Source organism: Bufo bufo, chromosome 10, assembly GCF_905171765.1.
Source record: "Bufo bufo chromosome 10, aBufBuf1.1, whole genome shotgun sequence".
Lineage (NCBI taxonomy): Eukaryota > Metazoa > Chordata > Amphibia > Anura > Bufonidae > Bufo > Bufo bufo.
The window spans coordinates 146834428-146858328 of NC_053398.1; the positions used below are offsets into that span (position 1 = coordinate 146834428).

Consider the following 23901-nt stretch of genomic DNA (forward strand, 5'->3'; position numbering starts at 1 on the left):
TGTCCTGGAGAGCATCTTGGAGTTGGAGGAGCTTGGTTGAGATGTTGCTTTTTCTTTCTGAGGATGGTTTTGTGATGTCTTTGTATGTTGTTGTAGGCTTCCCTCAGACTGGGGTTAGTTGGGTTGGTTGGTTCCTATTTGAGGCCATTCTTAGCGCCTTCCTTATATCTTTACACTCCCGGTCGAACCAACTGTTGGGTTGTTGCTCTCTCGGCCTATTGTGGTATCTTTTGAGGTCAGACATTTCCACCATGGTGCAAAGTATATTATTAAAGTCCCTTACCGCGAGATTTACTCCTTCTGGGTTCAGCTCACACACTTTACTATGGAAGTTATGGAGCATCTCCTGGATCTATCCATTAGATAACGGGCAGCACATTCTACTGATTATAATGTGTCACTGAGAAGCTAACAAGTAACTTTCCCTAATGACCCCCCTCCCCCCAATCCATAGAATGAAGAGCTGTCGTGCTCTATGTAATACTGTGTCTCCTTGATCTTCAGGTGGCCAGATAAAGGTGACTTTCCTCCATTTAAAAGCCATGGTTTGCATTATCTCCCTCCTCTATAGAAATCTCTAGACGGAGCTCCCTATTTTCAGAGTTGCACAGCCTATTGATATACAGCTCCAAATCCCCTGCTTTCTATTACACAGCCACAGACGTACGTTCTGCAGTCACCACTAGGGGGAGAACTCTACTGCAGAGTTATACAGCAATATATCTATCTTCAGTGAGCTCCCCCTAGTGGTTGCTTCTGGAAGACCGAATCTAGAATTCTGTCTCTTGGAGCCCTGAATCAGAAAATCAGAGTTTCAATCCCTATAAATATTTGGTTGATATTAAATTTAGGTGATATAGTGTCCTGTGTCACTTGCTTGTGGTTGGAATTGTGCCGACGTGCTTGCGCTCCTCTTCATTTCTGCGAGGGTTAATCTTTCTCTTGCTGTGTGTCTGTATCATTCAGTGTGTGCGATGTCTCCTCAGTGTCATAACCTGCCCTGGTTGAACAACGGTCGCTCCTTGTTCATTGGTTGTTTCTGGATTGTTCTAGTTTATCACTGGTTTTCATGTTCTGATCAGGGTCGCCAAACAGAATAATTTTTTCTGGACAACTTATCCCAAAATCAACCAACATTTTTTATGGACAAATTCGAAAATCATAATGAACGATAAATATTATAAGTAACACATGTCTACAGCTCAATATACTGATAATGACTCATTAACAGCATTTACTGAAAATAATGAGAATCACCACCAAAATAATCTAGTCAAGAACCGCCAGCCTCAAAAAAAGCACAGACACGTCTATTTTGTTTCACAGACAATTTTTATGTAATGTCCAGAAATTTCTGAATGGTCGGCGACCCTAATTCTGATTTGTGTCACAGTCTGAATCCTGTTCTAGTCCTGTGTGTTGTCTGCAGTATGTCCTAGTTCTTGTCCAGTCTTCCATAGCTTCTTTATGTATCTGCTGTGTCTGAATAATGTCCATGTACCTGAAGTCCATGTGTCCAGGTGCATGAAGTCTGTATGTCTGGGTGTCCTTTTGTCTGCCAGTGCTCTCTGTCCTTTCCTTTGCCTGCAGTTCATGTTTGAACTTAGTGTGCAGAAAAGATGTATCCAAAAGTTTTGGATCTGCACACTTGACTGATTTTTAACATGATCTAATAAACTCTGGGATTTTTTATGTAATCGGAGGCTGGAATTTTTGTACTCATGTGCTATAATATTGCCTCCTATGTACAAGAATATAACTACTATAATACTGCTCCTATGTACAAGAATATAACTACTATAATACTGCTCCTATGTACAAGAATATAACTACAATAATACTGCTCCTATGTACAAGAATATATCTACTATAATACAGCTCCTATGTACAAGAATATAACTACTATAATACTGCTCCTATGTACAAGAATATAACTACTATAATACTGCTCCTATGTACAAGAATATAACTACTATAATACTGCCTCCTATGTACAAGAATATAACTACTATAATACTGCCTCCTATGTACAAGAATATAACTACTATAATACTGCCTCCTATGTACAAGAATATAACTACTATAATACTGCTCCTATGTACAAGAATATAACTACTATAATACTGCTTCTATGTACAAGAATATAACTACTATAATACTGCTCCTCTGTACAAGAATATAACTACTATAATACTGCTCCTATGTACAAGAATATAACTGCTATAATACTGCCTCCTATGTACAAGAATATAACTACTATAATACTGCTCCTATGTACAAGAATATAACTACTATAATACTGCCTCCTATGTACAAGAATATAACTACTATAATACTGCCTCCTATGTACAAGAATATATCTACTATAATACAGCTCCTATGTACAAGAATATAACTACTATAATACTGCTCCTATGTACAAGAATATAACTACTATAATACTGCTCCTATGTACAAGAATATAACTACTATAATACTGCCTCCTATGTACAAGAATATAACTACTATAATACTGCCTCCTATGTACAAGAATATAACTACTATAATACTGCCTCCTATGTACAAGAATATAACTACTATAATACTGCTCCTATGTACAAGAATATAACTACTATAATACTGCTTCTATGTACAAGAATATAACTACTATAATACTGCTCCTCTGTACAAGAATATAACTACTATAATACTGCTCCTATGTACAAGAATATAACTGCTATAATACTGCCTCCTATGTACAAGAATATAACTACTATAATACTGCTCCTATGTACAAGAATATAACTACTATAATACTGCCTCCTATGTACAAGAATATAACTACTATAATACTGCCTCCTATGTACAAGAATATATCTACTATAATACAGCTCCTATGTACAAGAATATAACTACTATAATACTGCTCCTATGTACAAGAATATAACTACTATAATACTGCTCCTATGTACAAGAATATAACTACTATAATACTGCCTCCTATGTACAAGAATATAACTACTATAATACTGCCTCCTATGTACAAGAATATAACTACTATAATACTGCCTCCTATGTACAAGAATATAACTACTATAATACTGCTCCTATGTACAAGAATATAACTACTATAATACTGCTTCTATGTACAAGAATATAACTACTATAATACTGCTCCTCTGTACAAGAATATAACTACTATAATACTGCTCCTATGTACAAGAATATAACTACTATAATACTGCCTCCTATGTACAAGAATATAACTACTATAATACTGCCTCCTATGTACAAGAATATAACTACTATAATACTGCTCCTATGTACAAGAATATAACTACTATAATACTGCTTCTATGTACAAGAATATAACTACTATAATACTGCTCCTCTGTACAAGAATATAACTACTATAATACTGCTCCTATGTACAAGAATATAACTGCTATAATACTGCCTCCTATGTACAAGAATATAACTGCTATAATACTGCTCCTATGTACAAGAATATAACTACTATAATACTGCTCCGATGTACAAGAATATAACTGCTATAATACTGCCTCCTATGTACAAGAATATAACTACTATAATACTGCTCCTATGTACAAGAATATAACTGCTATAATACTGCCTCCTATGTACAAGAATATAACTACTATAATACTGCCCCCTATGTACAAGAATATAACTACTATAATACTGCTCCTATGTACAAGAATATAACTACTATAATACTGCTCCTATGTACAAGAATACAACTACTATAATACTGCCTCCTATGTACAAGAATATAACTACTATAATACTGCCTCCTATGTACAAGAATATAACTACTATAATACTGTTCCTATATACAAGAATATAACTACTATAATACTGCCTCCTATGTACAAGAATATAACTACTATAATACTGCTCCTATGTACAAGAATATAACTACTATAATACTGCTCCTATGTACAAGAATATAACTACTATAATACTGCTCCTATGTACAAGAATATAACTACTATAATACTGCCCCTATGTACAAGGATATAACTACTATAATACTGCTCCTATGTACAAGGATATAACTACTATAATACTGCTCCTATGTACAAGAATATAACTACTATAATACTGCTCCTATGTACAAGAATATATCTACTATAATACTGCTCCTATGTACAAGAATATAACTACTATAATACTGCTCCTATGCACAAGAATATAACTACTATAATACTGCTCCTATGTACAGGAATATATCTACTATAATACTGCTCCTATGTACAAGAATATAACTACTATAATACTGCTCCTATGTACAAGAATATAACTACTATAATACTGCTCCTATGTACAAGAATATAACTACTATAATACTGCCTCCTATGTACAAGAATATAACTACTATAATACTGCCTCCTATGTACAAGAATATAACTACTATAATACTGCCTCCTATGTACAAGAATATAACTACTATAATACTGCCTCCTATGTACAGGAATATAACTACTATAATACTGCCTCCTATGTACAAGAATATAACTACTATAATACTGTTCCTATATACAAGAATATAACTACTATAATACTGCCTCCTATGTACAAGAATATAACTACTATAATACTGCTCCTATGTACAAGAATATAACTACTATAATACTGCTCCTATGTACAAGAATATAACTACTATAATACTGCTCCTATGTACAAGAATATAACTACTATAATACTGCCCCTATGTACAAGGATATAACTACTATAATACTGCTCCTATGTACAAGGATATAACTACTATAATACTGCTCCTATGTACAAGAATATAACTACTATAATACTGCTCCTATGTACAAGAATATATCTACTATAATACTGCTCCTATGTACAAGAATATAACTACTATAATACTGCTCCTATGCACAAGAATATAACTACTATAATACTGCTCCTATGTACAGGAATATATCTACTATAATACTGCTCCTATGTACAAGAATATAACTACTATAATACTGCTCCTATGTACAAGAATATAACTACTATAATACTGCTCCTATGTACAAGAATATAACTACTATAATACTGCCTCCTATGTACAAGAATATAACTACTATAATACTGCCTCCTATGTACAAGAATATAACTACTATAATACTGCCTCCTATGTACAAGAATATAACTACTATAATACTGCCTCCTATGTACAAGAATATAACTACTATAATACTGCTCCTATGTACAAGAATATAACTACTATAATACTGCTTCTATGTACAAGAATATAACTACTATAATACTGCTCCTCTGTACAAGAATATAACTACTATAATACTGCTCCTATGTACAAGAATATAACTGCTATAATACTGCCTCCTATGTACAAGAATATAACTACTATAATACTGCTCCTATGTACAAGAATATAACTACTATAATACTGCTCCGATGTACAAGAATATAACTACTATAATACTGCTCCTATGTACAAGAATATAACTACTATAATACTGCTCCTATGTACAAGAATATAACTACTATAATACTGCTCCTATGTATAAGAATATATCTACTATAATACTGCTCCTATGTACAAGAATATAACTACTATAATACTGCTCCTATGTACAAGAATATAACTACTATAATACAGCCTCCTATGTACAAGAATATAACTACTATAATACTGCCTCCTATGTACAAGAATATAACTACTATAATACTGCCTCCTATGTACAAGAATATAACTACTATAATACTGCCTCCTATGTACAAGAATATAACTACTATAATACTGCTATGTACAAGAATATAACTACTATAATACTGCTCCTATGTACAAGAATATAACTACTATAATACTGCCTCCTATGTACAGGAATATAACTACTATAATGCTGCCTCCTATGTACAAGAATATAACTACTATAATACTGCTCCTATGTACAAGAATATAACTGCTATAAAACTGCTCCTATGTACAAGAATATAACTACTATAATACTGCCCCCTATGTACAAGAATATAACTACTATAATACTGCTCCTATGTACAAGAATATAACTACTATAATACTGCTCCTATGTACAAGACTATAACTACTATAATACTACTCCTATGTACAAGAATATAACTACTATAATACTGCTCCTATGTACAAGAATATAACTACTATAATACTGCTCCTATGTACAAGAATATAACTACTATAATACTGCTCCTATGTACAAGACTATAACTACTATAATACTGCTCCTATGTACAAGAATATAACTACTATAATACTGCTCCTATGTACAAGAATATAACTACTATAATACTGCTCCTATGTACAAGAATATAACTACTATAATACTGCCTCCTATGTACAAGAATATAACTACTATAATACTGCTCCTATGTACAAGAATATAACTACTATAATACTGCTCCTATGTACAAGAATATAACTACTATAATACTGCTCCTATGTACAAGACTATAACTACTATAATACTACTCCTATGTACAAGAATATAACTACTATAATACTGCTCCTATGTACAAGAATATAACTACTATAATACTGCCTCCTATGTACAAGAATATAACTACTATAATACTGCCTCCTATGTACAAGAATATAACTACTATAATACTGCCCCTATGTACAAGAATATAACTACTATGATACTGCTCCTATGTACAAGAATATAACTACTATAATACTGCTCCTATGTACAAGAATATAACTACTATAATACTGCTCCTATGTACAAGACTATAACTACTATAATACTGCTCCTATGTACAAGAATATAACTACTATAATACTGCCTCCTATGTACAAGAATATAACTACTATAATACTGCTCCTATGTACAAGAATATAACTACTATAATACTGCTCCTATGTACAAGAATATAACTACTATAATACTGCTCCTATGTACAAGACTATAACTACTATAATACTACTCCTATGTACAAGAATATAACTACTATAATACTGCTCCTATGTACAAGAATATAACTACTATAATACTGCCTCCTATGTACAAGAATATAACTACTATAATACTGCCTCCTATGTACAAGAATATAACTACTATAATACTGCCCCTATGTACAAGAATATAACTACTATGATACTGCTCCTATGTACAAGAATATAACTACTATAAGACTGCTCCTATGTACAAGAATATAACTACTATAATACTGCTCCTATGTACAAGAATATAACTACTATAATACTGCCTCCTATGTACAAGAATATAACTACTATAAGACTGCTCCTATGTACAAGAATATAACTACTATAATACTGCTCCTATGTACAAGAATATAACTACTATAATACTGCTCCTATGTACAAGAATATAACTACTATAATACTGCCTCCTATGTACAAGAATATAACTACTATAATACTGCCTCCTATGTACAAGAATATAACTACTATAATACTGCTATGTACAAGAATATAACTACTATAATACTGCCTCCTATGTACAGGAATATAACTACTATAATACTGCTCCTATGTACAGGAATATAACTACTATAATACTGCTCCTATGTACAAGAATATAACTACTATAATACTGCTCCTATGTACAGGAATATAACTACTATAATACTGCTATGTACAAGAATATAACTACTATAATACTGCCTCCTATGTACAGGAATATAACTACTATAATACTGCTCCTATGTACAGGAATATAACTACTATAATACTGCTCCTATGTACAAGAATATAACTACTATAATACTGCTCCTATGTACAAGAATATAACTACTATAATACTGCCTCCTATGTACAAGAATATAACTACTATAATACTGCTCCTATGTACAAGAATATAACTACTATAATACTGCTCCTATGTACAAGAATATAACTACTATAATACCGCCCTATGGATATAATTGCTTTCCTTCCGCTCCAGGCTATAGACTCCGTATATTTCACAGCCTTCACAGAGGATGGTAAAAGCTTCATCATCGCTCGTGTCGCCCGGAGATCGGAGAACCGCTGTGAGGTCTGGTTGTTTCTGAGGGTGGACGGGGTCGGTGATTTTGAGGTAAGTCTTTGTGAGTCTTCTCTGTGTTTATTCTCTGCTCGTGGTTCCTGTCTCTGGCTCCGCTCCGAGCTTCTCCAGGTTTGGTGATTATATTATTATCTTACTAGACAAGGGCCCAGTGCTCTGTGATTTATATGATCTGTATGATCTCCGTGATCTGTATTATCTGGTTGATCTCTGTCATCTGTAGGGTTTCTAATCTGCTTCATCTTTGCTGGGAAGATGCCTTCATATTTTTAAAGCAGTACATTCCTGCAGCCTGTAGAAGTGAATAGTAGCCCCTTCACTACACAAGACCACCCGGGCTTTACCATTAGACTCTTAACTGTCCTTGACCAACAATTTGGCATTGACTCCTATGTGCACTGCTGTGGACCACCAGGGACTTTACTATTAACCTCTTAACTTGGCTATTCTTCTAGGGGCAATACTATTAACCCCTGCTCGCACTGTCCTTTCCACCAGGGTCTTTGCCCTTAAATTCTTTACTGCCCTAGACCACCAGGGACTTTACCATTCAGCCTCATGCTGCCCTTGGCCAATTAATCTGTACACACACTTCTTTGGACCACTGCGGGCTTTAGTATTACATTCTCCTCTTTCCTAGACCACCAGGGACTATATGATCAATCTTTTCTCTTACCTAGGCTTCCAGGGACTATACTATTAACCCCTGCATTGACCACTGCAGACTTCACTATAAAATACTTCAGTGCCCTAGATCACTGAGGACCTTCCCCCTGTGCTGCCCAAGACCATTTGGAACTTTATAATTATCCCCTTGAACTGCCTTAGGTCACTTTGGACTTTACCATTAACCCTTTCCTTGCCCTAGTTCATTATGTATTTCATCATCAATTCCTTTACTACTCTACAACATCAGGGATGTTACCTTTAAAAATTAACTTTCGCCACAAAGTTCTAAATTTGACAGAAATGCTACAAATGCTGCATCCTGCGCAGACTTGTGACATTGCTATGGCAGCCTGGGGCCTTGTGATAACTCGGAGGCCCGCCCTGTGAAGTTCATATTATGCCCTTCCTGCTGCAAGGCTTAATACGAACACTGATTTTACTGTAGACTGCAATGGTAAACCATCACAGTCTATGGCATGAGATCTAACCATAAACAATAAAAAGATGGGGCACACCCCAAAATGGCATCAACATAAACCAAAATCTAGGTGCACTGACATTAGTAAATGTGGGCCAATATCTTTCCTCTGCAGCATCCTGAGCACCCCGTCACCATCATGGCAACTGAGGCGAACGACAGCTGGGGCGCTGGGGGTCTCACAGTGACGTGTCTGCAGCCGTTCCAGACATGGAGGATTTCTTTTGACGGAGTCTTAAGGTTGATATCAACTTCTTGCAGTGGGAGCCTTATTAAAGTAATCAGATGACACTACTGACTCCGCCCTCTAGTGGTAATGAGATGACACTTCTGACCCCACCCTCTAATGATAATGAGATGACACTTCTTGACCCCACCTTCTAATGATAATGAGATGACTGCTGACCCTGCCCTCTAATGATAATAATATGACTATTGATCCTGTCCTCTAATGATAATGAGATGACTGCTGACCCTGCCCTCTAATGATAATGATATGACTATTGATCCTGTCCTCTAATGATAATAAGATGACTCTACTGACCCCACCCTCTAGTGATAATGAGATGACTCTGCTGATCCTGTCTTCTAATGATAATGAGATGACTCTATTGACTCCACCCTCTAATGATAATGAGATGACTTTACTTACCCTGTTCTGTAATGATAATGAAATCACTGCCGACCACACCCTCTAATGATAATACTGCTGAACCCACCCTCTAATGATAATGCGATGACTCTGCTTATCCCACCCTTTAATGATAAGATTACTCTGTTGACCTCCTCTAATGGTAATGAGATGACCCTGTTGAGCCCATCCTGTAATGATAATGAGATGACTCTACTGACCCTGTCCTCTATTGGCAAAGAAATGACTCTGCTGACCCTATTCTCCACTGATAATGAGATAACTGTTGAATCCTCCCTCTACTAATAATGAGATGACTCTGCTAAACCCACCCTCTAAGGATAAAATTAGTCTGCTGACGCCACCCTCTAATGATAATGAGATGACTTTAGTGACCCCACCCTTTATTGGTAATGAGATTACTCTATTCTCTATTAACAATTAGATGACTCTGTGGACTCACCCTCTATTGATAAAGAGATGACTCTACTGACCCTGTCCTCTGTTGATAATGAGATGACTCTGCTCACCCTGTCCTCTACTGATAATGAGAGGACTCTGCCGACCCCACCCTCCAATGATAATGAGATGACTCTGCTGACCCCACCCTCTAATGATAATGAGATGACTCTGCTGACCCCACCCTCCAATGATAATGAGATGACTCTGGTGATCCCACCCTCCAATGATAATGAGATGACTCTGCTGACCCCACCCTCTAATGATCATCAGATAATGAGGTGACTCTGCTGACCCCACCCTCTAATGATAATCAGATAATGAGATGACTCTGCTGACCCCACCCTCTAATGATAATCATATAATGAGATGACTCTGCTGACCCCACCCTCTAATGATAATCAGATAATGAGATAACTCTGCTGACCCCACCCTCCAATGATAATCATATAATGAGATGACTCTGCTGACCCCACTCTCTAATGATAATCAGATAATGAGATGACTCTACTGACCCCACCCTCCAATGATAATCAGATAATGAGATGACTCTACTGACCCTACTTTTTAAAAATAATGAGATGACTCTGCTAACTCTACCCTCTTAATGAGATGACTCTGCTGACCCTGCCCTCTTACTTTAATGAGGTGACTCTGCTGACCCCACCCTCCAATGATAATGAGATGACTCTGCTGACCCCACCCTCTAATGATAATCAGATAATGAGGTGACTCTGCTGACCCCACCCTCTGATAATCAGATAATGAGATGACTCTGCTGACCCTGACCTCTTGTGTTATTGAGATACCATTACTCTTTTTATATAGTTGCTTGAAAAATTACAAAAAAAACACAAAAAATAAACAACCCTTCTTTAAGTGATGTGTCACTTCCTGATGATCCTTTTCTTTGCTTGATTTTCAGGAAGGGACCGTTCCGACACAGTGACAGTGACGATGGTGGCTCCAAAGTGCACGTCACATTTACATTGCTGTACGTAAGATATTTGTCTGTACAGTAGGAAACATTCTGGGGACTACAAGTCGCAGCATGCCCCTGATTTATGGCAGATGCTACACTGAGGTGCTTTATGTCTCCTCCTCAGTTGGACAGCCGCCACCGACGTCTATGACTTTGATTATGACTTTAACCCCAGCACGGCCGCAGATGCGATGGCCATGGAGCCGCTGAGCATGGAATTCTTATCTGCTGTGAAAAAGTAAGATTCCTAAAAATCACCTCTAATACTACTACTTAATACTACTACTTCCACTACTATTACTACTATCACCACTACTATGACTACTACTGTCACCACTACTACCACCACTATTATTACTACTACTACTACTATCACCACTACTATGACCACTATTACTCATACTAATATCACCACTACTACCACCACTATTACTACTACCACTACTATTACTACTATCACCACTACTATGACTACTATTACTACTACTGTCACCACTACTACCACCACTATTACTCATACTACTACCACCACTATTACTGTCACAACTATTACTACTACTACCTCCTCTGTTACTACTACTATAACCCCTATCACTGTTACTAAGACTACTACTATCACCACTATTACTACTACTATCACCATTATTACTATTACTATCACCACCACTATCAATACTACTACTGTCACCACTATTAACACTACTAACACCACTATTACTACTACTACTTTCACTATTACTACCACCACTATCAATCACCACCACTGCCACCAATAATACCACTACTACCACCAATAATACTACAATCACCACTACTAGCACTGTAGGCTCTAGAGCAGGTTCTAGGTCGGATGGACGCTGTGATGGGTTCCGTGTTGCGCCTTTGCAGATCTAAGGACGAGCACTACCGCTATGAGCAATGGGGAGGCCTGAAGGCCAAGGTGTCGATCGGCGGTGACCCAGAGCGCCAGATGTCCTTGAGCGGGATCCGCAGCCATTCCTATGGTAGGCCGACCACCATCCTCCTCCGCACATGTACAATCTAGGGGCAATGATGCCGATCCTTCTTTCTGCAGGTGTCAGGGACTGGGCGCAATTCCACCGATACATCATGTTCTTAATACATTTTGAGGTAAGTGTCCTGTAAGTGAAACTGACGCCGTTCCATTCACCGCAATGTAATGTCCACAGCTCTCCCATAATGGTGAACTGGTTATATAGAACGTGAGGGCACCCCCATAATGGTGAACTGGTTATATAGAACGTGAGGGCACCCCCATAATGTTATACTGGTTATATAGAACGTGAGGGCACCCCATAATGTTATACTGGTTATATAGAAAGTGAGGGCACCCCCATAATGGTGAACTGGTTATATAGAATGTGAGGGCACCCCCATAATGGTGAACTGGTTATATAGAACGTGAGGGCACCCCCATAATGTTATACTGGTTATATAGAACGTGAGGGCACCCCATAATGGTGTACTGGTTATACAGAATATGAGGGCACCCCCATAATGGTGTACTGGTTATATAGAACGTGAGGGCACCCCCATAATGGTGTACTGGTTATACAGAATATGAGGGCACCCCCATAATGGTGTACTGGTTATATAGAACGTGAGGGCACCCCCATAATGTTATACTGGTTATATAGAACGTGAGGGCACCCCATAATGTTATACTGGTTATATAGAAAGTGAGGGCACCCCCATAATGGTGTACTGGTTATATAGAATGTGAGGGCACCCCCATAATGGTGTACTGGTTATATAGAATGTGAGGGCACCCCATAATGGTGTACTGGTTATACAGAATATGAGGGCACCCCCATAATGGTGTACTGGTTATATAGAATGTGAGGGCACCCCCATAATGGTGAACTGGTTATATAGAATGTGAGGGCACCCCCATAATGGTGTACTGGTTATATAGAACGTGAGGGCACCCCCATAATGGTGTACTGGTTATATAGAATGTGAGGGCACCCCCATAATGGTGTACTGGGTATATAGAACATGAGGTCACCCCATAATGGTGTACTGGTTATACAGAATGTGAGGGCACCCCCATAAGGGTGTACTGGTTACATAGAATGTGAGGGCACCCCCATAATGGTGTACTGGTATATAGTATGTGAGGGCACCCCCATAATGGTGTACTGGTTACATAGAATGTGAGGGCACCCCATAATGGTGTACTGGTTATACAGAATATGAGGGCACCCCCATAATGGTGTACTGGTTATATAGAATGTGAGGGCACCCCCATAATGGTGAACTGGTTATATAGAATGTGAGGGCACCCCCATAATGGTGTACTGGTTATATAGAATGTGAGGGCACCCCATAATGGTGTACTGGTTATACAGAATATGAGGGCACCCCCATAATGGTGTACTGGTTATATAGAATGTGAGGGCACCCCCATAATGGTGAACTGGTTATATAGAATGTGAGGGCACCCCCATAATGGTGTACTGGTTATATAGAATGTGAGGGCACCCCCATAATGGTGAACTGGTTATATAGAATGTGAGGGCACCCCCATAATGGTGAACTGGTTATATAGAATGTGAGGGCACCCCCATAATGGTGTACTGGTTATATAGAACGTGAGGGCACCCCCATAATGGTGTACTGGGTATATAGAACATGAGGTCACCCCATAATGGTGAACTGGTTATATAGAATGTGAGGGCACCCCCATAATGGTGTACTGGTTATATAGAACGTGAGGGCACCCCCATAATGGTGTACTGGTTACATAGAATGTGAGGGCACCCCCATAATGGTGTACTGGTTACATAGAATGTGAGGGCACCCCCATAATGGTGTACTGGTTACATAAAATGTGAGGGCACCCCCATAATGGTGTACTGGTTATATAGAACGTGAGGTCACCCCATTATGGTGTACTGGGTTTATAGTATGTAAGGGCACCCCCATAATGGTGTACTGTACTGGTTATACAGAATGTGAGGGCACCCCCATAAGGGTGTACTGGTTACATAGAATGTGAGGGCACCCCCATAATGGTGTACTGGTATATAGTATGTGAGGGCACCCCCATAATGGTGTACTGGTATATAGTATGTGAGGGCACCCCCATAATGGTGTACTGGTTACATAGAATGTGAGGTCACCCCATAATGGTGAACTGGTTATATAGTATGTGAGGGCACCCCCATAATGGTGAACTGGTTATATAGAATGTGAGGGCACCCCCATAATGGTGTACTGGTATATAGTATGTGAGGGCACCCCCATAATGGTGTACTGGTTACATAGTATGTGAGGGCACCCCCATAATGGTGTACTTGTTATATAGTATGTGAGGGCACCCCCATAATGGTGAACTGGTTATATAGAATGTGAGGTCACCCCATAATGGTGTACTGGTTATATAGTATGTGAGGGCACCCCCATAATGGTGTACTGGTTATATAGAATGTGAGGGCACCCCCATAATGGTGTACTGGTATATAGTATGTGAGGGCACCCCCATAATGGTGTACTGGTTATATAGTATGTGAGGGCACCCCCATAATGGTGTACTGGTTATATAGTATGTGAGGGCACCCCCATAATGGTGTACTGGTTATATAGTATGTGAGGGCACCCCCATAATGGTGTACTGGTTATATAGTATGTGAGGGCACCCCCATAATGGTGTACTGGTTATATAGTATGTGAGGGCACCCCCATAATGGTGTACTGGTATATAGTATGTGAGGGCACCCCCATAATGGTGTACTGGTATATAGTATGTGAGGGCACCCCCATAATGGTGACAGGAGCTCCTCGGGGGCGGGATATTTTTGATCCTGATGAACTTTGTTCTCACTCTTCTCTAGAATGGGATGTTTGTGCACCTGAACATTGTCAGCCTCCCCAAAACCACCAGACAGTAAGTAATCATAGCAGATTATCAAGAACCCAGAGCATTAATGTTCTCATTCACTGACAACTATCAGAGATCTTAACAATTGAATGAATTGAAACAAAGTCTGTTAGAAAGGTACAGGACATTCTATTTACTGCTCCGCTGCTATTATTTCTGGTCGTGACTGCACTTTACTAGAAAGTTACCCCATAGGGAGCAGTCAGGATGCAGGTTCCTCATATACACCCCTCCTGATTACCCCTCTGACTGATAATGATGGGACCTAAATCAGAAAGTTACCCTCAGGTTCTGATTATCATCATCACCATGTTCTATTTGCTGTTGTGCTCTGATGTTTGCCCCTTTGTTGACCTCTTTGTGTTGCCTCCATTTCTTTATTGTTGCCTCACTGTTGTGATTGTCGCCCTCGTGTTGTGATTGTCGCCCTCGTGTTGTGATTGTTGCCCCAGTGTTGTGATTGTCGCCCCAGTGTTGTGATTGTTGCCCTCGTGTTGTGATTGTCGCCCTCGTGTTGTGATTGTTGCCCTAGTGTTGTGATTTTCGCCCTCGTGTTGTGATTGTTGCCCCAGTGTTGTGATTGTTGCCCTCGTGTTTTGATTGTCGCCCTCGTGTTGTGATTGTCGCCCTCGTGTTGTGATTGTTGCCCTCGTGTTGTGATTGTCGCCCCAGTGTTGTGATTGTTGCCTCCGTGTTGTGATTGTTGCCCCAGTGTTGTGATTGTTGCCCTAGGGTTGTGATTGTTGCCTCCGTGTTGTGATTGTTGCCCCAGTGTTGTGATTGTTGCCCCAGTGTTGTGATTGTTGTCCCAGTGTTGATTGTTGCCTCCGTGTTGTAATTGTTTCCCCAGTGTTTTGATTGTTGCCCCAGTGTTGTGATTGTTGCCCCAGTGTTGTGATTGTTGTCCTAGTGTTGATTGTTGTCCCAGTGTTGTGATTGTTGCCCCAGTGTTGTTTGTTGTCCCAGTGTTGTTTGTTGCCCCAGTGTTGTGATTGTTGCCCCACTGTTGTGATTGTTGCCCCAGTGTTGTGATTGTTGCCCCAGTGTTGTGATTGTTGCCCCAGTGTTGTGATTGTTGCCCCAGTGTTGTGATTGTTGCCCCAGTGTTGTGATTGTTGCCCCAGTGTTGTGATTGTCGCCCTCGTGTTGTGATTGTCGCCCTCGTGTTGTGATTGTTGCCCCAGTGTTGTGATTGTCGCCCCAGTGTTGTGATTGTTGCCCTCGTGTTGTGATTGTCGCCCTCGTGTTGTGATTGTTGCCCTAGTGTTGTGATTTTCGCCCTCGTGTTGTGATTGTTGCCCCAGTGTTGTGATTGTCGCCCTCGTGCTGTGATTGTTGTCCCAGTGTTGTGATTGTTGCCCTCGTGTTTTGATTGTCGCCCTCGTGTTGTGATTGTCGCCCTCGTGTTGTGATTGTTGCCCTCGTGTTGTGATTGTCGCCCCAGTGTTGTGATTGTTGCCTCCGTGTTGTGATTGTTGCCCCAGTGTTGTGATTGTTGCCCTAGGGTTGTGATTGTTGCCTCCGTGTTGTGATTGTTGCCCCAGTGTTGTGATTGTTGCCCCAGTGTTGTGATTGTTGTCCCAGTGTTGATTGTTGCCTCCGTGTTGTGATTGTTTCCCCAGTGTTTTGATTGTTGCCCCAGTGTTGTGATTGTTGCCCCAGTGTTGTGATTGTTGTCCTAGTGTTGTGATTGTTGTCCCAGTGTTGTGATTGTTGCCCCAGTGTTGTTTGTTGTCCCAGTGTTGTTTGTTGCCCCAGTGTTGTGATTGTTGCCCCACTGTTGTGATTGTTGCCCCAGTGTTGTGATTGTTGCCCCAGTGTTGTGATTGTTGCCCCAGTGTTGTGATTGTTGCCCCAGTGTTGTGATTGTTGCCCCAGTGTTGTGATTGTTGCCCCAGTGTTGTGATTGTTGCCCCAGTGTTGTGATTGTTGCCCCAGTGTTGTGATTGTTGTCCCAGTGTTGTGATTGTTTCCCCAGTGTTGTGATTGTTGCCCTCGTGTTGTGATTGTTGCCCCAGTGTGGTGATTGTTGCCCCAGTGTTGTTTGTTGCCCCAGTGTTGTGATTGTTGTCCTGCTTTTGCTACAGTTGATCTTTTGTATCAGTTTAATTATAGGTTACGTGTTTTTTCCTGCTGGTGATAAGGCGGGGATTGAATGGTCTGACGCTCACCTCTCTAACCTGGCCGATGACCGCGCCATTAAGGAAAATTACCAGATCAGTTTTACTGCCGGTGAGTTTTGTCATCTCCACTAGACGCAGCGCCCAGGTCGTGCTGCATGGTGGCAAATGTGCAATAGCATGGGTACCTCCGGTTCTCTATTCTTTGTGTTGGCTAGCATTGTAGCGGGGCACTGTGGCTGGCATGTGGGGGAGACTCTATTCAGCATTGTAGTGATCATCATGGTTGATATTGTAGAGGAGCACTTTGGCCAATATTGTTCGGGGCACTGTGGCCAATATTTTAGGAGGCACTGTGGCTGATATTCTATGGGGCATTGTGGCTGATATTGTAGGGGGCACTGTGGCTGATATTCTATGGGGCATTGTGGCTGATATTGTAGGGGGCACTGTGGCTGATATTCTATGGGGCATTGTGGCTGATATTGTAGGGGGGCACTGTGGCTGATATTGTAGGGGGGCACTGTGGCTGATATTGTAGGGGGCACTGTGGCTGATATTGTAGGGGGCACTGTGGCTGATATTGTAGGGGGCACTGTGGCTGATATTGTAGGGGGCACTGTGACTTATATTGTAGGGGGCACTGTGGCTGATATTCTATGGGGCATTGTGGCTGATATTGTAGGGGGGCACTGTGGCTGATATTGTAGGGGGGGCACTGTGGCTGATATTGTAGGGGGCACTGTGGCTGATATTGTAGGGGGCACTGTGACTTATATTGTAGGGGGCACTGTGACTGATATTGTAGGGGACACTGTGGCTGATATTGTAGAGGGGCACTGTGACTGATATTGTAGGGGGCACTGTGGCTGATATTGTAGGGGGCACTGTGACTGATATTGTAGGGGGCACTGTGGCTGATATTGTAGGGGCACTGTGGCTTATATTGTAGGGGGCACTGTGGTTGATATTGTAGGGGACACTGTGGCTGATATTGTAGGGGGCACTGTGGTTGATAGTGTAGGGGGCACTGTGGCTGTTATTGTAGGGGGCACTGTGACGGATATTGTAGGGGGCACTGTGGCTGATATTGTAGGGGGCACTGTGGTTGATATTGTAGGGGACACTGTGGCTGATATTGTAGGGGGCACTGTGGTTGATATTGTAGGGGGCACTGTGGCTGATATTGTAGGGGGGCACTGTGGTTGATATTGTAGGGGACACTGTGACTGATATTGTAGGGGGCACTGTGGCTGATATTGTAGGGGGCACTGTGGTTGATATTGTAGGGGACACTGTGGCTGATATTGTAGGGGGCACTGTGGTTGATATTGTAGGGGGCACTGTGGCTGATATTGTAGGGGGGCACTGTGGCTGATATTGTAGGGGGCACTGTGACTTATATTGTAGGGGGCACTGTGACTGATATTGTAGGGGCACTGTGGCTTATATTGTAGAGGGGCACTGTGGCTGATATTGTAGGGGGCACTGTGGTTGATATTGTAGGGGACACTGTGGCTGATATTGTAGGGGGCACTGTGGTTGATATTGTAGGGGGCACTGTGGTTGATATTGTAGGGGGCACTGTGGCTGATATTGTAGGGGGCACTGTGGCTGATATTGTAGGGGGCACTGTGGCTGATATTGTAGGGGGCACTGTGGCTGATATTGTAGGGGGCACTGTGGTTGATATTGTAGGGGACACTGTGACGGATATTGTAGGGGGCACTGTGACTGATATTGTAGGGGGCACTGTGGCTGATATTGTAGGGGGCACTGTGGTTGATATTGTAGGGGACACTGTGGCTGATATTGTAGGGGGCACTGTGGTTGATATTGTAGGGGGCACTGTGGTTGATATTGTAGGGGGCACTGTGGCTGATATTGTAGGGGGGCACTGTGGCTGATATTGTAGGGGGCACTGTGACTTATATTGTAGGGGGCACTGTGACTGATATTGTAGGGGGGCACTGTGGTTGATATTGTAGGGGACACTGTGACGGATATTGTAGGGGGCACTGTGACTGATATTGTAGGGGGCACTGTGGCTGATATTGTAGGGGGCACTGTGACTGATATTGTAGGGGGCACTGTGACTGATATTGTAGGGGGGCACTGTGACTGATATTGTAGGGGACACTGTGGTTGATATTGTAGGGGACACTGTGGCTGATATTGTAGGGGGCACTGTGACTGATATTGTAGGGGGCACTGTGGCTGATATTGTAGGGGGCACTGTGGCTGATATTGTAGGGGGCACTGTGGTTGATATTGTAGGGGACACTGTGACTGATATTGTAGGGGACACTGTGGTTGATATTGTAGGGGACACTGTGGCTGATATTGTAGGGGGCACTGTGGTTGATATTGTAGGGGGCACTGTGGCTGATATTGTAGGGGGCACTGTGGCTGATATTGTAGGGGGCACTGTGGCTGATATTGTAGGGGGCACTGTGGTTGATATTGTAGGGGACACTGTGGCTGATATTGTAGGGGGCACTGTGGTTGATATTGTAGGGGGCACTGTGGCTGATATTGTAGGGGGGCACTGTGGCTGATATTGTAGGGGGCACTGTGACTTATATTGTAGGGGGCTGTCACAACCAGACAGTTGAGAAGCTCTGACAGGAGCTTTCCAGATCCTCCTCCTTGAGTTTCTTTGTTTTGGTTAAGTTCCTCATCTCGTTAGTCTATCTCAGCTGTCATGCAGTTGGACTGATTGCTTCCCTTTAAGTTCCTCCCCAATATGCAGTAGTGTGCGGCTTATACAACTTCCTGGAGTGTGTGTGCATGCTGTTTCTATTCCTCAGTCCTCTGCAAGATAAGTGCTGTTCCTTTATTTGTGATTTTCTGTCTGCTGGATTTTCAGGTGACCCTGACTCCCTCCGTGTCTGGTGTAGGGAGCCGGTGGTCGTGTCCCCTCACTATTGTAGGGTCTTCAGGTATTAGATAGACGAGGTTCGTGGATATGCGCCCATCCACCTTTGGGGTGTTCGCATAGGCTGAGCAATTAGGGAGAGTGGCAGGTCTCATGTAGGGGTCTCCCTTTTGTTCCTTAGTTGTGGATCCAGTGAGTCATATATTGTATTGCATTGTCTTGTTTCCTGTACACCATCCGTGACATTATAAGCCGCCAAAACCGTCTCAAGCATGGATCCGGTTTCACTTTTGGCTGAGCGCTTCCAGGGTCTTTCATTGGAGGTAGCTGATCTCCGTAAGACTTTTTCTCAGTTTCAAGTGACCGGTTCAGCTTGCGTTCATGGAGTTTGTTCTGAGCCTAAGATCTCGCTCCCGGATACGTTCTCCGGGGGTAGTGAGTATTTTGTGCGTTTTAGAGAGGCTTGCAAACTCCATTTTCGCCTTCTTCCCCATTCCTCTGGTGATGAAGAACGGAGGGTGGGGATCATTATATCGCTGCTCAGGGGTAACGCTCAATCCTGGGCCTTTTCGCTGCCAGAGGGGGCACGGCCCCTCCGTTCAGTGGATGAATTCTTTTTAGCCCTGGGTCAGATATATGATGATCCGGATCGTATTGCTCTGGCTGAGTCTAGACTACGTCTGTTATGCCAGGGTAAACAATCCGCAGAGATATACTGCTCAGAATTTCGGAGATGGGCAGCTGATACTGGTTGGAATGATGCTGCACTCCGAAGTCAATTTTGCCATGGTCTTTCAGAGGGATTGAAAGATGCATTTGCCTTTCATGAGAGACCTACCTCCTTGGATTCTGCTATGTCTCAGGCTGTTCGTATTGACAGGCGTCTTAGAGAGAGAGAGGAGATCTCTCCTTCCTGTCATACTCAGTCCCGGGACAGTGCAGCGGTCTCTTTCTGTGCACAGGGGTCTCAGTCACTGTCAGCCCCTTCTGAGCAGGAGCCCATGCAGCTGGGGTTGATTGCCTCTGACAATAGAAGATTCAGCCCGCAGGGGAGGGTTTGTTTTTGTTGTGGAGGTATAAATCATTTGGCAAATGTTTGTCCCTCTAGGAGATTCAGGCAGTCTTCTGGGAGTAATAAAGAAACAAAAAGGAAAAAATCTTTTAAAAATGTTCCGTCTGTTACTATTGGCAGGGTTGAGGCGGAAATTGAAGGTTTTCCGTTTGCTTGTAGTTCCCGTTTTGTCCTGCCTGCTAGGGTGGCGCTAGAGAGCAAGAGCATTTTTTGTGAGATTTTTTGAGGATAGTGGAGCAGCTGTCAATCTCATTGATAATCAATTTGCAATAACTCATGGTTTCCAGGTATGCACTTTGGGAAAGGATATTCCTGTTTTTGCTATTGATTCTGCTCCACTTTCTCAGAAATCATTAAAGGGCATAGTTCACAATTTCCGTTTAATTGTGAGTGATGCTCATGTTGAGGATGTGTCATGTTTCGTCCTTAGCGGTTTGCCTACTCCTCTAGTGTTGGGGCTACCCTGGCTCACTAAACATAACCCCACCATTAATTGGCAAGCGAGGCAAATAAATGGTTGGAGTGACTTTTGCAGAGAGAATTGCCTCATGACATCTGTTTCTGAGGTTTCTACTAAGACTGTACCACCTTTCCTCTCTGAATTTTCGGATGTCTTCTCTGAGAGTGGTGTTCAGGATTTGCCCCCGCACAGGGAGTACGATTGCCCTATTAATCTCATCCCAGGCGCCAAGCTGCCTAAATCTCGTTTATACAATCTTTCCCAACCTGAGAGGGTCGCTATGCGTGCTTATATCTCTGAGAGTCTGAGAAAAGGACACATACGACCCTCGAAGTCACCTGTCGCCGCTGGTTTTTTCTTTGTTAAGAAAAAAGATGGTTCTTTAAGACCTTGTCTGGATTTCAGGGAGCTGAACAGTATCACTATTCGTGATCCTTATCCGCTTCCTCTGATCCCGGACCTGTTTAACCAGGTTGTTGGGGCTAAAGTCTTTTCCAAATTAGACCTAAGAGGGGCATACAACCTGGTCAGGGTCAGAGAAGGAGACGAATGGAAGACGGCCTTCAATACCCCTGAGGGCCATTTTGAGAATTTGGTTATGCCTTTTGGTTTGATGAATGCCCCAGCCGTTTTTCAGCATTTTGTGAACAGCATTTTTTATCATTTAATGGGAAAATTTGTATTAGTGTATTTGGATGACATTTAGATTTTTTCTCCTGATTTCAAGACTCATAAGGAACACTTACGTCAGGTCTTACTCATCCTGCGGGAGAATAAATTATACGCGAAACTGGAAAAATGTGTGTTTGCGGTTCCAGAAATTCAATTTCTGGGGTTTCTTCTCTCCGCTTCTGGTTTTCGCATGGACCCCGAGAAGGTCCGCGCTGTGCTTGAGTGGGAGCTTCCTGAGAATCAGAAGGCGCTGATGCGTTTTTTGGGCTTTGCCAATTATTACAGGAAATTTATTTTGAATTATTCCTCTGTTGTTAAACCACTCACTGATATGACCAGAAAGGGGGTAGATTTTTCTTCCTGGTCGGTAGAGGCGCGTAAGGCCTTTTCTAATATCAAGGAGAGTTTTGCTTCCGCTCCCATCCTGGTACAACCTGATATTTCGTTACCCTTCATAGTTGAGGTTGATGCTTCTGAGGTAGGGGTGGGTGCGGTCTTGTCTCAGGGTTCCTCTCCTGCCAAATGGCAACCATGTGCCTTTTTCTCGAAGAAACTCTCCTCCGCAGAGAGAAATTATGATGTGGGAGATAGGGAATTGTTGGCCATCAAGTTGGCTTTTGAGGAATGGCGCCATTGGCTAGAGGGAGCCAGACACCCTATTACCGTGTTTACCGACCATAAGAATCTGGCCTACTTGGAGTCAGCCAAGCGTCTGAACCCGAGACAGGCCAGATGGTCTTTGTTCTTTTCAAGGTTTAATTTTGTTGTCACGTTCCGCCCTGGGGTTAAGAATGTGAAGGCAGATGCCCTGTCACGTTGTTTTCCGGGAGGTGGGAATTTTGAAGACCCGGGTCCCATTTTGGCTGAAGGTGTGGTGGTCTCTGCTCTTTTTCCTGAATTGGAGGCAGAGGTGCAGGCAGCCCAGTCAGAGGCTCCTGATCTTTGTCCTCCTGGGAGGTTGTTTGTGCCTCTCGCTTTGAGACACAAGATTTTTAAGGAACACCACGATACGGTCCTTGCTGGGCACCCGGGGGCAAGAGCCACACTGGATCTCATCGCTCGGAGATTCTGGTGGCCTGCGCTTCGTAAGTCGGTTGAGGGTTTTGTGGCAGCTCGCGAGACTTGCGCTCGTGCCAAAGTCCCTCATTCACGGCCATCAGGTCCTCTCCTTCCCTTACCCATTCCTTCTCGTCCTTGGACACATCTGTCCATGGACTTCATAACGGACTTGCCTCGTTCCTCGGGGAAGACTGTGATTCTGGTGGTGGTGGACCGTTTTAGCAAAATGGTGCATTTCATCCCTTTTCCTGGTTTGCCCAATGCTAAGACGCTGGCGCAGGCATTTATTGACCACATTGTCAAATTGCATGGGATTCCTTCAGACATAGTCTCTGATAGGGGCACGCAGTTTGTTTCCAGATTCTGGAAGGCTTTCTGTTCTCGCTTGGGGGTTCGGTTGTCATTCTCTTCTGCTTTCCACCCGCAGTCGAATGGCCAGACAGAGCGCGTCAATCAGAATCTGGAGACATATCTGCGCTGTTTTGTGGCGGAGAATCAGGAGGATTGG

General features: G+C 42.0%; 1 protein-coding gene across 1 annotated transcript in view; it reads left to right on the forward strand.

Moving 5' to 3' along the window:
• LOC120980429 overlaps positions 1-23901 on the forward strand; it is a 38127-nt gene that overhangs the window by 6498 nt on the left and 7728 nt on the right. The window contains exons 2-9 of the mRNA XM_040409537.1: positions 7908-8042; positions 9272-9396; positions 11172-11240; positions 11353-11466; positions 12117-12232; positions 12304-12359; positions 15086-15138; positions 17237-17364. Coding sequence (XP_040265471.1) covers positions 7908-8042; positions 9272-9396; positions 11172-11240; positions 11353-11466; positions 12117-12232; positions 12304-12359; positions 15086-15138; positions 17237-17364 — 796 coding nt within the window. The remainder of the gene's footprint in view (positions 1-7907; positions 8043-9271; positions 9397-11171; positions 11241-11352; positions 11467-12116; positions 12233-12303; positions 12360-15085; positions 15139-17236; positions 17365-23901) is intronic.